Source organism: Panthera tigris, chromosome B2, assembly GCF_018350195.1.
Source record: "Panthera tigris isolate Pti1 chromosome B2, P.tigris_Pti1_mat1.1, whole genome shotgun sequence".
Lineage (NCBI taxonomy): Eukaryota > Metazoa > Chordata > Mammalia > Carnivora > Felidae > Panthera > Panthera tigris.
In genome coordinates, this window is record NC_056664.1 from 68,079,164 (window position 1) to 68,097,262 (window position 18,099).

The 18,099-nt window shown below is 39.8% G+C and overlaps 1 protein-coding gene across 2 annotated transcripts in view; it reads right to left on the minus strand.

Annotated features, from left to right (window-relative positions):
• Nucleotides 1-18,099, minus strand: part of IMPG1 (interphotoreceptor matrix proteoglycan 1) — a 130,138-nt gene that overhangs the window by 22,031 nt on the left and 90,008 nt on the right. For both annotated transcript variants that reach the window (XM_007090132.2, XM_007090131.2), the window contains 2 exons: nucleotides 7,486-7,985; nucleotides 4,324-4,543 (listed from right to left, as the gene is read on the minus strand). In XM_007090132.2, the coding sequence (XP_007090194.1) occupies nucleotides 4,324-4,543; nucleotides 7,486-7,985 (720 nt within the window). The remainder of the gene's footprint in view (nucleotides 1-4,323; nucleotides 4,544-7,485; nucleotides 7,986-18,099) is intronic.

Genomic DNA, 18,099 nt, shown 5'->3' on the forward strand with positions numbered 1-18,099 from the left:
TAAGACACATAGTAAATGTTGCTGTATTTGGCCATCCTGGTTGGGAGAAGGTTAAAATTATAGGATGCCTTCTCTGTTTTCCAAGGATAGATTCCTGGGATTTTCTTCCATAGACAAAGCTAGGTATTTATTCCTGGCATACAGTATTTCTAGCAGCTGTCCTTCTTCTCTCTAAATATTTCCTCTTTAAGTTTTCTTTCAACGAGAGTTTTCTCAACAGATTGGGCCAGTACTAGTGAGTTCAAGCAAACACTGGCAAGAGCAGACCTGAATCGGGGAAGTTTCTTGTATTTGCTAAAATGACCTTCCAGAATTATCTGGGATTTTGATTATAAGTGCCCCTCAGACCTCTTTTACTACATGCTGGGGGATGGGTACTGCTGTACCCAAGCCTTAGACACTAGAAAAGACTATGCCAGCAATAGAGCCACGGACTGTGTAAATTGAAATTTGAGTCCTTGTTGTCCAACCTATGTAATTATTTTCATTTGGGGTCCAGGGACCTGAGAGGAAACACGATTAGTTGTTGTACTAGGAGGACATTTTAATCAGCTTGCTTGTCAATCACCATGACAGCTTACACTCCAATATACCACCAAAAGGAGAAAATCTGGATCAGCCAGTCACATTGAAAACCTGGGAGCAAAATACCTGTCATATTCTAGATTAAAGAAAGAAAAAAGGAAGAAAACTATTGAAAATCATCTGCGTTTTAAAATCTAGACACTCATTTTTCTTTTCTATTATCATAATACTAATATTGTACCTATTTCCTCAAACTAAAATTATACAGGATGATCGATGCTAGGAACACTTTACTGTAACTACAGGGCATTTGTTTGTTTGTTTTAGAATAGCACTTAAAAAAATTTTTTTTTAATGTTTATTTTTGAGAAAGACAGAGCATGAGCGGGGGAGGGGCAGAGAGAATCCGAAGCAGGCTCCAGGCTCTGAACTGACAGCACAGAGCCTGACACGGGACTTGAACTCACAAACCTTGAGATCATGACCCGAGCCACTCAAGATGCTCAATTGATTGAGCCACCCAGGTGTCCCTGGAATAGTGTTTTAAAACTCAGCTTCAAGAACTTTTATAAGATAAGGAGATTAATAGATGTAAGAAGTTCATTAACTGTGTTCAGAAGCAATGGTTTTGGGTGTGTTAGGGTCTGGACTGTCCCTGCCTGGATTGGACCAGGGTGTGAACAGGGATAATTGAGGATGAGGTGCGAGTGTTTGCGTGTGTGTTGTCTAAGTGGGTGCCTGATGGCTGCTCGCTCTTGGGTGGCCCCCTCTCCCTCCTCAGACCCTCCAATGGTAGCTCTTGCTGCTGCCACTGACACGTGTGTGGCTGGCATCCTGCCTCTCCAGCTCTGGTCTGACAAAGTTTCTCCTGGACCAAGCTCTACTCAGCCTCCCCTGAATTCTCAGCTTGGCCTCCATTTTTGGGCTCTAGTGTTTCTCTTTGTTGTCCAATTTTAGCAAGAATCCCGCTGAGCTGGCTTAGTTAGAATCCCCCATCCTTTACATCTGATCACCCTCAATGTCTAATCAGGTTTCTCATTCTCCACCCTCCCTCAGGTGATGTGCGATCATCCTGGCCTGCCTTTAGCAAGAATCCTTTTAGGTTGGGTTAGCCAGAATTCACCCCTTACCCTAGATGTTTCCTCTTGGTAAGTTTCCATCTATTGCCCACCACGCTGCTCTTTGGCTATAAATTCCCACTTGCCCATGCTACATTCAGGGTTAAGTCCATTCTCCCCCACCTCAAGGCCCCACTGCAGTGGTTCCTACACACATCAAGATGGCCGTCCTTGAATAAAATCTTTCTCGCCATCTTAACAAGAGTCATTGAATAATTATTTTTTGATGGTACTGGCTGTCTTCATGGATGCTCAGCCCTCGCCACCACCAACTACCACAGGCTGTCTTTCACTGCCCGAGACCAGCCCAGAGGGACTAGAATTCTCTACTTTTTAGAGACCAGGTCTCAATGAAATGGGACTTAAAGGAAAACTGTGCTTTCTGCATTATGCCTTAGTGATTTCCAGACTCATGGAAATTTGCAGCTAAGTGTGGCATATCAGAAAGTGCTCATTACAAAGTCTTTCTGAATAAAAAAGACATATGTCTGATCCCAGCATCCTTCTAAAGTGTCCCTCTTTGGTCATCCTGCAAGTTCCTTTGGGCAGGGACTGACTTTCATTCATCAACGTGTGATCCGGTGGTGGATGGATGTTTATTGTTTTGGATCAAGCATGTAGAATGTAAAAGATGGTCAAGGTCTGATAATCAAGCACTAGCTGGTTACCTGGGTGAGTCTACCCTTGCCTTTGGTGAAATAACTAAACCAGGATCTCTAGCTTCAGGTGGAGAAGCGCACCTTCACTCCTTGCCTGTCCCTCCTTGCCTGCTCATACCTTCTACTTTCCCCACCTCCCCACTGTTGGGAAGGAATGCTTTTGGGGGCAGGTGGACCCAGTGGCCTCTCACAGTAAATAGGAGCCCTTTTAGATATTGGATTTATCCATTTTGATTTAGATAGGGAGTTCATAAAGTTTCTTGTTATTTATTTTTAACTTTTATAAAATCTGTATTTGGCTTTCTAATTCTGCTGGGTGTTGCAAATATTCTTTTAGTTAATCCTCATGACTGTTTACTATCTCTTTTCCAGTTGTGGAAATTGCTGATGTTAGTACATAGGATTCACATTCAGGACTATGGCCCTCCAAAGTCATTGCTATGCTGTGTTTCCTTCCAACGTCACTAGGGCCTTATGCATCCGTGGCAATGTACCGCCAGCTTCCTGCTCTCTTTCTAAGGTACTACTTAAGTGGCACCTCCATTGAGAAGCCAGCAGGACACCCGAGTTCTCCCCTGTCTCAACTTGGCTGTTTATATTGACCTTCTCATTTGTCGGATGGGTCTCTAAGCAGATTGTCAGCTCTCCAAGGGAGGAAGGAAGAGAGGAAATTGGCCCCTCACCTCTGTTAGGCTTTCCAAATTCTCCTATGTAAGTCCCTGTTCGTTGCTTTCAATTGACGGAGGAAATTGGTCTCCTGACCCTAACTGCCAGGCACTCCCTGGTTCCTTCTCAGTTCTGAGGTAGTTTTTAGGGGGAGAGGCAGTATATTACCAGCATTTAGGAGGTTTTTGATTTCTTAGGGGGTCCTCAGGGCTTTCTTAGCTGCTCCTGTTCAGAGGTAAGCACTCCCAGGCTCAGTGCCGAAGGGTGATCTGTCTTTTTAATGACGCCTTACTAAGATAGGAGGCAATTTTCTTAAAGTTGCTCAAAGTTCTGCTCTGTCAAAATATGTGTCTCCCAACTGAGCCTCTTTGTTTGCATTTTGCCCAAGGCCTTTTCCCTCTGCCTTCATTGTTAGTTTACAGAAAGCCAGAGAGGATGTTAAAGATTCACTTCACTAATTCATAGCCAATTAGGAAGCTTTGTGTTGAACCTGACTGGAAGGTCTCATTGGCCGTAGATTTGGAGCCTTGCCCCCTGGCACTCCAGGGAATTTAAAAAAACTTCCCTTGATTGGTTAGAAAACAGAATTCTGAAACTAATGGTAGAAACAGTTCCCAATTTGGGCATAGCTGGTTACAATGGTACACACACTATGTTTTATTATCAGAATGAATGCTTGCTTTCTATTAGGTAGCTCTGGGCTAACCCCCATTATCTTTAAGAGTCGTCTTCACATCTAACACTTCTTTGTTTTAACCCACACATGGAGCCGATCTGGGGTGTACAAATGGGAAGGGACATTATTTTCTTCTTTCTTTGGTGATAGTGCAGTGGCTTTTTCCCAAGTTTGCTCTAATGATTAGTTTTCTTTCCTCAGGACGCTGTTTCAGTTTCATCCTGAATTGTGTTATTACGAGGAAATGCTGATAGTTAACTATGACTGGAAGGTTTCTTAGGTAGAAACCCTCCAGTTGTTGCAGTTTGCTCAGAAAGTGCTTCTGCCTTCCAGCAGAATATAAATTAGGTTGGCTGTGGCAAATGTTAAAAACAACAACAACAAAAACAGTCTCTTAAGACACTGCAGGAGTTGTGTTCTGGGGGGGGCGGGGGAGGGATTAAAGCTCCCAGATTGTGAAGGAAGAGGTATGCTTGTTCCCTACTTTTTGATGTAAGAAAACTTGAACCTGCATATTTTAGGGCCCCACCTTTCTAACAAGGTGATCCATTAACTTCCACAATGTTATTTTATCAAGTGTGACTTTAATTTGAATTTCGTGGCCTCAAAGTTGAACTGTTTGGTAAACAAACAAACAAAACCAAAACCTCCCACAATTTTCTGGGTTGGAATATCTTACCTGGTTCGATGTTGAGAGAGTAGCTGTCTATCTCCAGGTCAAGTTGTTGGGCTGCGGCAGAACGAAAATCCTCCAAGACCCCCTGCACAGCCTTGGTGAGGTTATATGGCACCGACTTAGCAAACTTCAACTTGCTATTCACAATCACACTCCCATTTCTGAAGTTAAGAATTTCAAGTTGCTTAAATCCCGTAAGATTGGAGCGTAGATATGGAACCAGCTGCAGAATAAAAGATGGTTGACCCTTAACTGTGTTCTAAGTGCTCAGATGCCGCTAATTCCATTTATACTCACTTCTCATTATCTGAGGCATACATTTCGACTCCTGTTTGTTTTTATTTTTGTGTCTGGATTTAATGTGAGACCAGAACACGACTATTTAATGATCTGTTTGCAGTGATTATGTACCATATTTCCACCTTTCTATTTGTGTATTGAGATGGATGGGCAGTGATTTTCTTCCTGATGAATTGTGAGAACAGAGGATTTTTAAAAATCTAGGCCAATGCTATCAGCAAAGCAGGACTGCCAGGTTCCGTTATCAAAACAAAACAAAACAAAAAACCAAGTAAATAAAAACATGTTCCAAACTGAGCCCAGGAGCAGACTGACCTGCTGCTGTATAAATGGGACATTTATTTAGAAGCAACCAATTGAAATGACCCTATTGAAATAACAGCTTACATATCAGCTTGTCTGTCCATGCAGGACATGTTTCGTGGTCAACTCATATGCTGTGTAGTAGAAACAGCAGGGAACTGGCAGTCAGGAGACTTGGGTGTCAGTCCTGGAACTGTCCCCAGCTATCTGTGTGACCTTCATCAAACCATTTCTCCATTGCATTGTACCTCAGTGCCCTTATCTGAATTGTGAGGAAGAAGAAAAAGTGGTTCCCTAAGGACTTTTCCCAAACTGTAATTTAATAATCTGAAAAGTAGGCCCCAGGGCATTGTGTTTCAGATTCCCACACCTGCCTGTTGGGAGACATAGCCATCCCTGAGATCATTTTGCAGAAATGTCTGAAGCTCAGCAGTATCTTGCCTTGTTCTTGGCCCTGAAAGTTGGTCCCCTCATTCATGAAGTGACATCTACAAACACAGCACACAGATGCAAGCTAAAATCTCCCGGGCTTGGCCCAGATCTACTTTTTTTGCTGCCTGTCCTCACCCCACCAGGATTTTAACTCTGACCCTGCCCACATTCCAATAGCCATGATTCCCCAGCACCCCCCAACCCCCACAGGTTATTGTAAAAATAAAATGAAATTTTATACAAAATGTAGAACTTCTTTTCTCAGTCTACTCTTGGTACTCTCCTACTTACATTGACTGGGCTCATTCTTTGTGTCTTAGCATTGCGTTGGCCTCTGGTGGGATTCCCTGTCTTCATCTGGTATGCAGATGACTAGCTGCCCCCGTCTCCCCAATCCATTTTCTTCTTCACTGGCATGAGGCTGCCTTGCTGGAGACCACATTTCCCAGTCTCCCTTGCAGCAAGGTGTGGCCTTGTGACTAGTTCCCATCAACAGAATATGAGTGGAAGGGATGAGGGTAACTTTGGTATCACTTGCTTAGGAAACTGCTTGCCCTGGGCCTCTTCTCTCAAGTGGAAACAGGGATTTACCAATGCCTCAGCCTTGATTGTGTGAATGAAGAAATAACATTGGGGGCTGGCAGAATTATAAGATAGAGGAAATGTGAGTCCCTGGATGGCACTGTAGAGCAGAACTGCCCTATCCGTCACGTTGAAGACAAATATATAAACTTGAATCTTAAGTTACTATATTCTTTTTTTTTCTGAAGTACAGTTGACACACAATGTTATATTAGTTTCAGGTGTACAACATAGTGATTCGACAAGTCTATGTTATGCTGGCCACAAGCGTAGCTATGATCTGTCACCACACTTAAGTTACTATATTCTTGATCTCTTCACTATGGAAGCTTAGTATGTACCCTCATTAATACACCTGAGCTAGGTGCACTGGGTCTCTGTTCCCTGAGATTGTCCCAGTATCTACTTACCACACTGGGGTGTGTGTGTGGGGGGGAGGGGGGGGACGGGGGCGGGGAGATAGCACAAAGTCTTACCTTAAAACAAAGTTTTCTTTTAGAGTTCACTTGAAGACTTGGTTTTTATGTGGCTTTAATTTGCATGGTTACTTAACTTATATGAAGCTTACAAATATTTTTCTGGTATTTTCAGAAATTCTACAATTTTTGTGATATGCATTGTGTACTTGACTTTAATTGGCTGTACAGAGGTTATCAGAGAGTTGAGCCTTTCTTATTATATACATTTCTCTTATTGTACATGTAGAAAGAAAATAAACATGAGTTTGGGGGGTATTTTATAATCAAAGATATATGCCATCATGATCATCATTTCACTTTCTTTGTTAGGGATCAGGGATGATAGCCATTTAGCTATTTTTTAGTTTTACAGGAACTTAAGAGCTAAGAAAAGAGTCCTTACACTTGAAGTCTTGGCCTCATCTGTTGTGGACCTTTCTAATTTTGAATCCTTCCATTTTGATGGCTAGAAAATAGCTTGTGGCGTTATAACCTAGGAAAAGTTTGCTCCTATTGCTTTTAAATTCCACATCCCATGCTTGAATGGCTATGTACTATCCCTGGGAAAACTAAAATAGTAAGAACTATAATGGGGGTGCCTGGGTGGCTCCGTTGGTTAAGTGTCTGACTTTGGCTCAGGTCATGATCTCACAGTTTGTGAGTTTGAGCCCTGTGCTGGGCTTTGTGCTGACAGCTCAGAGCCTGGAGTCTGCTTCGGATTCTGTGTCTCCCTCTCTCTGCCCCTCCCCCTCTCACACTGTCTCTCTTTCTCTCTCCCTTTCTCTCTCTCTCTCAAAAATGAATAAACATTTAAAAAATTTAAAAAAAGTAAGAACTATAATGAAAAGACCTTAAGGGTAAGATCTCATGAGGCTGAGTGGCAGTGTCTGTCCGGAGTGTCTACCACAGAACTTACTTGCTTATTGGATCTGAATCCATCCCCACACTTTAGCTGAATGCCTTCAGCCACAGCTATCTCAGAGGCTTGTCTCTCTCAACATTCACTGCTCAAGACAGAGAGTGATTATATTATAAAGTAACAACAGAGAAAGGAAGAACACACAGAGAATCGGAAGCAGTGCTTACTCACCAGCTGTGTGAATTGTTGCTCCAGAGCCTGGTACTCTAGAGAGCTCTTATTGAACAGGTTGTTGGAGAAGGGCATGTTAGCGACTCGCAGACTGAAGAACACTACCAGCTCTTGGCCCTTGCTGGCAGTGGTCATAGAACTAGTGGTGATGTACTGTAAAGCTGGGCTAGGTGTGATATTCTCCAAGAAACGATCCGGGGTAGAAACATACCCACTGAATCTTGGTAGCTGAGAGGAGGCAGGGGCATCAGATATATCCATTACATCTAAGTCTCTCACTATTTCCTGGCTGCCTGATGATGCAGATGGCTGTGAAATTTCCAGAGCCGATTGGCTGATGGCAGAATAATCATCTGTGGGGATGGTTAGTCCTGGGATTAGTACTGTTTGGTCGACGGGCATTATGTCTGTGACACTTTGATTAGTCAGAGAGAAGATGCTTGAGGCAGTAAAGAAAGGTAGAGTGTCTGATAGGGAAGCAGGCGGAGACCAAGAACTGTCTGTGGAAAAAGCTTCCGAGTCCAATTCATTATATCCAAGTATTTTCCACAAAGAATAGAAAGAAAGAAAGGAAATCCAAAGTCAGACTTAACTTAAACAAACAAACAAACAGCATTTGCATTGATTGTTTTAACGTTTAAGGAGTTGGTATAGAAAGGATAGATAGTCCCTTGTCCAAACCTAGGGAGAGAAAGGGTGGGTCCTTGTACCCATTTTGTTCAGGCCCAAATAGTTCTGGGAAGATGACACTAAAAGACCACCAGTAACCAAAAATTTCGGGAATTTCTGCCTAGCCAGATACAACACACCTAGGGACCAGCTGGTAAAAACTGACAAGGTCACCAGGTGTTGCCAAAACACAGATGGCATTGGAACATATTTGGATCCCACACTGCCATCTGGAACTCCCAGCCAATTAGCTATGCAGTTTGGGCCCAGAAATTTTATTCACCTTCCAGTCATGCAAGCCTGCATTTTATGCATCTGGATTTTTTTGGATACCAGTGAACACATTTTGGTAGTTTTACCACTTAAAACTTAAATTATGCTTTTCCAATATTGGATAATCTGACTGAATAACTTGCCAATTTGCAAAATGATTTTGCAAAAGTAAAGGTGTGGGTGACACATAAAATGTGAACATTGTATTGGCTATACATCTTGTTAAATATTTGATAGTATTGAAAGATCTTTTCACTTTTACATGAGTATACCTTGATAATTTCTACCACCACTTTGCATTTCTTCCTTGGGTAGGAACACATTGAACCACCAAAGTCTACTCCCTTTTGGGGACAAGATTAAAATCAGTAAGTATTTATGAACTAAGAAAGTGATCATATGAAACTTTCAGATAAGAGATTGGTGGGTTATTAAAATATTTCAATAAACCTAAATCCAGAGCCACTGACAATATTTAAGGCATTAGGCAGATCAAAACAAGGAGCTTTCTGTGATCACTTCAGCAGCATTTTGGCAAATATGTGGGAAAGCCGAGTTGAAATCCAAATGCTAAGCATGATGAATGGACTGTCTGGAGGCAGATATAATCTTTGGACTCTCAGTCAGCTAATTTACTAGAGTGCAATCACCCAAACTGAAACTCCAAGTGATAAACAGCTCTGAAAGGTAGAATCATATTATATTTATTAGTTTCTTAAAATAAAATCTGCCTGCTGGTGAATTGTACCCAGATTTCAGAGAAGTACCCTCTTTTCTCTTGCTTGGGGAGAATGCTTAGGTGTGTTTACCCATACTTCATTCAAGTGTCATAAATGGTGTTTTCTAACATCCACGATCTCTCTGGATATACACCAGTTTTATTCAAATCTTCATTGCCATGGACTAAACATTTGTATCTCCCTCAGATTCATACTTTCAAGCCCTAATCTCCAATATGACAGCATTTGGAGGTGGGTCTTTGGGAGGTATTTAGGTCATGTGGGTAGAGCCCTCATGAATGGGATTAGTGCCTTTATAAGAAGAGATGCAGAGACACGATTTCTCTCTCTGCCACGTAAGAGAAGGCATCCTTCTTTCTGCAAACCAGAAAGAAGTGCCTCACCAGGAACCAAATCAGCTGGCAATTTAATCTTGGACTTCCTGGCCTCAGACACTGAAAAATAAATTCCTGCTATTTAAGTCACCTAGACTATGATATATTGTTAAGGCAGCCTGAGCTGGCTAAGACATCCATAGAAGGATCTGGGATGAGTAAACGAAAAGGCTTTGAGGGCTATCCGTGATTTGATTGGACTTCTTCGTGTCATGGGGAAATAAATGCTTACAAACCTGTGTTCCTATGACGTGATGTTGCTGCTTCTCTAGATGATAAGGGTCTGGGAAGAAGCACAATGATAGAAATCTGCATTCTGTTTCTGGGACAGCATCTTATTACTCACACTTTTGTTACTGTATAGATGTTAGCCAGATTAAAATGGTCCACTGCCTTATGTCATCAACCAGTAAAAGTGAATTCCTAACCCCTTCCCTTTGTAGCACCTTAACACTCATCTTTTACACTCAAAATAAACCTAAACAAGTCCTTTCACTGACAGAACAGTTGGCTACTTAAATGTAGGATTCCTAGATGAAATACTAGATGAAAATTGTTCGTTATTTATCTGAAATTCAAATTTAGCTGGGCCTCTTGTATTTTTCTTTGCTTATTCTAGCAGTCCTACGTAAGTGTGGTTTTAAAAAACTCTACTCTCTCTTGGCTTGAGACTGAATCTATTAAGGCTATAGGTCATTCTTTTGAAATAAAAATATTGTTGCATCTCAGCACCACTTCTAAATGTATTTTAAATAATGATCTTTTCATTAGATCCTTATGTAGAAATTAGACATGGCAGTGATACAGGCCATTTCAACATGAAGTTTTTACACTGCAACAGAGAAGTCAAGCACTGAAAGCCATTTACTTTATCATGAGGTATGCAAAATGAGCAGACTCATAATAACATGACTTTTAGCTTTTATATTACAGTGTGTGTGGGATTCCTGTGAGGGTGTGGGTTGTATTTATATGTCAGTGTGCATGGTGGGGTTGCTGGTTAGAATCCCAGCTGCTGGGTAGAGAGGAAATGGTTAGTTTGGTCACTTTCTGCATGGGAGACCTGTCTAAAAGCAAAGGCTGCAGAGACATTGGTCTAAACCAAAGTAGATGAGCTCAGGTTAAGCTGAAGTCCACAGTGAGAGAAGCCAGTAATGGGTTAAGATGGGCACAGTGGGGGCAGCCAGAAACCCTACTGGTAACCAGAGGAAGGCAAAGCACAAAATGAGCAAAGTGTGACAGACAAGTGCAGATGAAAGAATATTTTAAATGTTTCTAGGAAAAGATACACACACACTTATGTCATAAACATCAGTAGCCATCTATTTTATGTTTAAAAATCTAAAAAGAGATTCCACAATCTCTTTCAGATCTTCAAGTGGCATGACCAGCAATTTCTTAATTCTATATCAAACAAATCCATTCTTATTTATCATGACAAGAAAGTTACTACCTTCCTTTTGGCATATTATAGGGACAGGAAATAAGTGTTTATTATACATGCATTGAACAGATAAATACTGATGGACTACTATGTGCCAGGCACTGTTCCAGGTACTGGAGTATATCAGTGAGCAAAAGAGTTGAAAGTTTTGGCCCCAAGGAGCTTTCTGTCTAGTAGAGGAAGACAGAAAGTAAACAAGTAAACAATAGGAAATATGTAGTATTCCAAGTGGTGATAAGTGCTATGGAAATAAAGTAAAGTGGGAAATGGGTGGGAATGTTGGGTTGGCAATGTATACACAGCGGTCACTGAAAATCTAATATTTGAGCAAGATCTGAAGGAGGTGAGAGAGTTTAGCCATGCGGCAAATGCAAATGAGCAAGCCAAAGAAAGAAAGGTGTTTTTCATGTTTCAGTAACAGCTGGCTGGGAGGGCAGCATGGCTAGGATGGCGTTCTATACTTTCAATTAAGTGTGAGCGTGACAAAAAATATTTTCAAACACTCAAAGCCTCAAAAAATCCCTCCCAGATACCCATTTTCAGGATGTTTTCACCTAAAACAATGGTAAACCAAGAAATAGGAAGAAATGGGATACTGAAAAAAACTTAGGGAAACCCTGAAAGGTGGTGAAGGGGTCTCTCAAGGAGATAGGTACCCCAGGTGTCTCAAGAGACAAGTATATAGAATGCTTGTATCATCAAACCTTCTGCTATTGCAGTCAATTTTTTAACTTGACAAAACTGTTGGAGGATATGCTCCAAAAGACAAGATAGTAAACACAGAGAGAGGAAGCCTGAAGTCTAGGGATCAGGGAATCCAACTCAGAAGAAGGCCAAGGAAATTCTAAGGATGATAGCAAAGGGAATTTTCAGGGGACAGCTTTCTGTAGGCTTAGAGAGTAGCAGTCTAGACAGAAAGAGAGGAAGGTCTCCAAACATTGGAAGTGATACATTACCCGATGTGGAAAAATATGTTAGAAAATTCAGCGGAAAGTTTGAGAATAATGACATTAAATACAAAGAAAACTAAGCAAATAAAAAAATCAAAGAAAACATTAACTCTAGGAAAACAGAAAGGAAACATAGAGCAAATAGGTCAGTGGTGAATATGTAAGTGATGAATATTGATTTAATAAGTATTGCCATATTGGGAAGATGGGGTGGTAGAAGAATGGTATTGTAAGAAACATAAACCTTTATTGACAAGAATAGAAAGACAATAAATGATATACATAACTGATGACTCAAAAATGCATAGCATTTAAAATTATGGGAAGAGTAAATTCCAGAAGAAATTGCTAACTGAGTCAAAAGACTACTTTTGGTAAGTGGGACTGCACAGTGGGGAGATGTGAAGTAGGGAATTGCTGTATTTTTCAGAACACTTTAATATGACTTGATCTAAAAAAATTAAGTGCTTATTTGGGATAATTGTATATTCAAATGCAGTTCTAAGAAATAATAGTGACATCAGTAAAAATGGCAGAGTAACTCCAAAAGCCAAGTTGACCTTCACATTTGAAAGTTACAGCTAGTAAGTAGTTGTGATATAATAAGAAATATACATTTGGTCTCTTCTTCCACTTCCTAACACAGAGCTCCTAAGTCCCTTGTAATTTACTGGGTGATAGGAACATCTTTCATTCTAGTGAGGTGAATGTTGGTGGGTTCCTGGATAGCATCAGGATGGGGGCTGGCCACTGGAATGACCAAGACAGGATTAGAAGTTGGAAATTTCACTTCTATCCTCCATCCTCTGAGGAGAAGTGAGGGGCTGCAGATTGTTAATAATTGATCATGCCTATGTGTTGAAGCCTCCATTAAAATTCCTAAACTGTGGTTTTTGTAGAACTTCTGGGTTGGTGAATACATCCATGTGCCAGGAAAGTGGTGCACTCCAGTTCCACAGGGACAAATGCTCCTGCACTTGGGACCTTTCCAGAACTCAGCCTATGTATCTCTTCACTTGCCTGTTCATTTATATTTGTTAGTATGTCCTTTATAATGCCTTAATGCAGCTAAGGGTTTCATTGAATTCTGTGAACCATTATAACAAATTATGAAACTTGAGAAGGTGCTTGTTGGAACCCCCAATTTATTTTCATTTTTCTAAATTTTATTTCTTTTAATAAAAATTGTATATATTTAAGCTAAATAACATGATTTGACATACATATACATAGTGAGATGGTTATAAGAGTCAAGCTAACTAAAATATTTCCTCACATAGTTACCATCTTTTTCCTTGTGAAGAGAAAGCTACTGAAATCTACTGCCAGCAAATTTTCAATATTAAATACAGTATTATTAACCACAGTCAGCATGCTATACAGTAGACCTCTGGACTTATTTATCCTCTATAACTGTGACTTTATATCCTTTGATAAAATAGTCCCATTTCCCTCACCTCCCTGTCCCTGGAAACCACCATTATGCTTTCTGCTTCTAGGTATTGACTTTTTAAGATTCCACATATGAGTGAGATCATGCAGTTTTTTTTTTTTCTGTATCTGGCTTATTTCACTTAGGACAATGTTTTCCAGTTGCATCCATGTTGTTGTAAATGGCAGAATCTCCTTTTTAAAGGCTGAATAATATTGTGTTGCGTCACAGTTTCTTTAACCATTCATCCATTGACAGATACTTACAGCTCATTGATCAAAAGTACAAGTAATAGTCTGGGACTTGCATCTGAAGTGGGGGGCAGTCTTGTGGAGCTGAGCCCTTAACCTGTGGGGTCTGCGCCAACTCTGAGTAGTTAGTGTCATACTAAAATTCACAATAGCCAATTGGTGTCTGAAGAGTTAGAATATTGGTTGATATTAAAAACTCCTCCACACAGTTGATGTTAGAAGTATTGTGAATAGAGAAATAGTTTTTCTTTTAGTAGCTAAGCCCTCAGGAACTGTGACATGCATGAGCCCTTCTTAACACAATTGGAGCACCTGACTGGCTGGCTCAGTGGGTTGAGCATCTGACTTCAGCTCAGGTCACCATCTTGTAGTTCCTGAGTTTGAGCACCACATGGGGCTCGCTGCTGTCAGCACAGTCTGCTTTGGATCATTTCTCTCTCCCTCTCTCTCTCTCTCTCTCTGTGCCTCTCCCCTGCTTGTGCTCTCTCTCTCTCTCTCTCAAAAATAAAAAAAATTAAAGAAACCCCAATTATATCATGATACATCCCGGCTAGCTAAACGACACATCAAAACAGAGAACTCAGGAATATAGAAGCTATGGTAGAAGGTTTGAGAGAGAGAGTGCTAAATCCACTTAAATATGGAAATCTGCCAAGAAGCCATAAGAATTGTGACTGCAGAATCAATTCTAAACTTAGGAAATGTGACAATTGTAAAATAGTCACCTAACTACCAAAACTTGGGATGTAGGGGGGTGAAGATGGCTGGACTATGAGTGTTTTTTTCTAAAGCTTACTTATTTTTGACACAGAGAGAGAGAGAGAGAGAGAGAGAGGCAGGGAGAGAGAATCCCAAGCAGGTTCCACACTATCAATGCAGGGCCCCACGTGGGGCTCCAACCCACCAACTGTGAGATTAAGACCTGAGGTGAAATCAAGAGTCAGATGGTTAACCGACTGAGCCACCCAGGCGTCCCTGGACTATGAGTGTTTTGATAAATTTATCTTTCATAGCAGTACATCAAAGATGCTGCCTAGTGTTGGTATATATAATGTAAATGATAATGACTCCAAGTTGATATTTTAGGTAGTCTTTCTTTAGGGATCTCTTAAGAATGAGTATGTCATGAAGTAAGGAAATATTTATCTAAAACTGAGCAATTTTTTGCTCTTCATTTCAGTTTCTTTTTCTTCTGTTAAAGTCAAGTAAAATTACGTGCAGTCCATTTTATTAGGATGGCATTACAGAAAAATTCCATTTTTGTACAAGTACTTCAATCTATCCTTTTATCTTTTTAATTGTATTGAGAGATATCTGAAATGATAGGTATCATTTAATTATTTCTGAGTAGAAAAATTGCAGCATCTTTATTTCACTTTTTTTTTTGTAATTTTCTCCATCCTTTAACATTTTAAATAATAAGCATGAATTATTTTTTGGAAAATAATGGTAATTACCATCTTAAAAAGCCTATTGTTTAGTCATTCAACAGAAATATATGTCTATTGTTTTTCTCACAGATATTATTTTTAGGTTTTTGTAAACCTCAGATTAAATAATAGCTTCGTGGTTATCGAGAGTGAATGTGAAATTTCAAATGTATCTACATTTTATTTTATTTATTTTTTAATGTTTATTTATATTTGAGAGATAGAGACAGAATGTGAACAGGGGAGGGACAGAGAGAGGGAGAGAGGGAGACAGAATGTGAAGTAGGCTCCAGAATCTGAGCTGTCAGCACAGAGCCCGACGCAGGGCTTGAACCCACGAACTGCGAGATCATGACCTGAGCTGAAGTCAGATGTTTAACTGACTGAGACACCCAGGTGCCCCTTTTAAAATTTTTTTTCAAATGTATCTACATTTTAAGTAAAAGTCTTAAGCAGAGATACGACAGAAACAAAATATTTTACTATCAATTCTTTACGGTTTTTAATAATGTTAAAATAATATCTGGATTAAAACTGAAAATGGTAAGAATCTTAATTTGTAAACCCTGGGAACTTTATTGTGTTTTCTTACTATTTTAGTTAGGTGTTTCTATGAGGGTATGCCTCAAAATCTAGTCTTAGGGGCCTTCTGGGTGGCTTGGTTAAGCGTCCAACTTTGGCTCAGGTCATGATCTTGGTTTGTGAGTTCAAGCCCCGCATCGGGCTCTGTGCTGACAGATCAGAGCCTGGAGCCTGCTTTGGATTCTGTGTCTCCCTCTCTCCCTTCCCCTTCCCTGCTCATACTCAGTCTCTCTCTGTCTCTCAAAAATAAATAAATGTTAAAAAAATTAAAAAAAAATCTAGTGTTAGAATCTTGGGTGGCAGGATTGAGGAATATTTATTTGGCACCTGTTATGTTCTAGGTACTATACAGGCATATTTAAAAAAAAAAACAACCTTTCCATTTACTTTAAGCCATTTTATGTTTTCCAACTGATTATACACTTTATATTGGCTACTTGATGTGAATTACTGTAGTCTTGAAGTATCTAATTATGTCTTCTCAAATGATTTGATTTAAGTGGGTAATTAAGAGAGGCAGCCTAAGGCTACAAAGATGAGCGTCCCCTCAACCAGTGGTCACCATTACAATGAAATATGCACATCTGTGTATTCTATTATGGTGCGTTCTTCTTCCCAAATCATCAATCAAAAGGTACATTTTTTTTTTTGCAATTTAGTTTATTACACCTTTCTCTCACTTAAATAAAACCTGAATCTGAGAATTCTTAGACTTAAACTCTGCCTTATATAATATAAAAACTACACAGCTTGGGGCTGCAGCGCACCTGATTACCTTCTCTCTTCACTGTGAGTAACCTATCTCTAACAACTTTCATTTTAAAATCAGTCCTGTAGGGGCAGCACACCTGGGTGGTTCAGTCAGTTAAGCGTCTGACTTCAGCTCAGGTCATGGTCTTGTGGTTCTTGTGTTTGAACCCCGCATTGGGCTCTGCTGATAGCTCAGAGCCTGGAGCCTGCTTCAGACTCTGTGTCTCCCTCTCTCTATGCCCTGCCCCCTCCCCCCCATCTCTCTCTCTGTCTGTCTCAAAAAATAAATAAACATTAAAAAAAAAAATTAAAGTCAGCCCTGTATAAGGCGATTGTGAAGATGCATTTAGAAAAAGCCCATCTATGTCTTTCCTTCATTTGTTGGTGTCCTTAATAAAATTTTTGATTGTCTTCTCTGAATACATAAACATTTTAGGACAAATGAAGTAACTGTTACATGGTTATGACATGCAGCGATGTTGTAACTTCTAATAGCATGGTCATATTTCAATTCTGAAGGACTTCTGAATTATTTATTCCAAGATTATTGAAAAGGTTGTGTTTTTCCACTTCTGGCTTGCAAGTGAAATAATCAATTTATTTTTCTCTCTATTAATAACTTCGTATATATCTAAGGAAGTAATAAAGATTAAGATAAAATAAAATGTGAATTTAGAACTATGGAAAGCACACAAAATATTATATTGTAGACAGTCTCTAATATGGTCACTGATGACCCTTAATTTCTGTTATTCATATCCCTGTACAGTAGTAAACTGCCCCATTGAAAATTACTGCTGACAATGTTGAACTTTAATCTGAACTTTTCCAGAAAACAGCTATGGTTAACAAGCCTTCATCTCAAACCTTTTGCTTTCCGAAATCTCCCCACCATCTTTTTTGTTCTGGGAAAGGGCTAACTGCAAAGAATCACCTTTCTTCATAGGACTTAGGGAAGACTTGCTGTCTACGCTTTCCTAAGATTCCCATAAGCCTCACAGATGACTCCCTTAGATTTTATAGAACTCCACCTGCTTTGAGACAACATGGATGGACCTAGCGGGTATTATACCAAGTGAAATAAGTCAGACTGAGAAAGAGAAATACAACATGATTTCACTCGTATATGGAACCTAAAAAAGAAAATAAAGGAATTAACAATGGAAAGCAGAACCAGACTATAAATACAGAAAACAAACTGATGGTTGCAAGAAGGAAGTAGACAAAATGGGTGAAGGAAAGAGAGAGATATAGGCTTCCAGCAACAGAATGAATAAGTCATGGGAATAAAGGCATAGGATAAGGAACACAGTTAATGACACTGTAATAGTGATATAATAAGACAATGGTTGCCACACTTGTGGTGAACACAGTATAATGTATAAACCTGTCAATCTCTAAATTGTGCCCATGAAACTAATGTAACATCGTGTGTCAACTATACTCAAATAAAAAAAAAAAAACCAACAGCAAACCCATCCATGCTTTTCTTTGAGACATTCCTCATTAATGAAGTGCTCTCCCTATTGTAACAGTATGAATAAAATTGTGTCCTTAATTATCTGGTATATTTTGTTTTACACACTGCTCTAAGCTCTAATTTTATAAATTATATGTAGGTATGCATTCTTCATTGATTCTCTAAACCAATCATTCCTCAGTTATTAAACACCTACTATGTCCCAGTATAAAATGGTGATTTAAATGAATTGCTAGAGA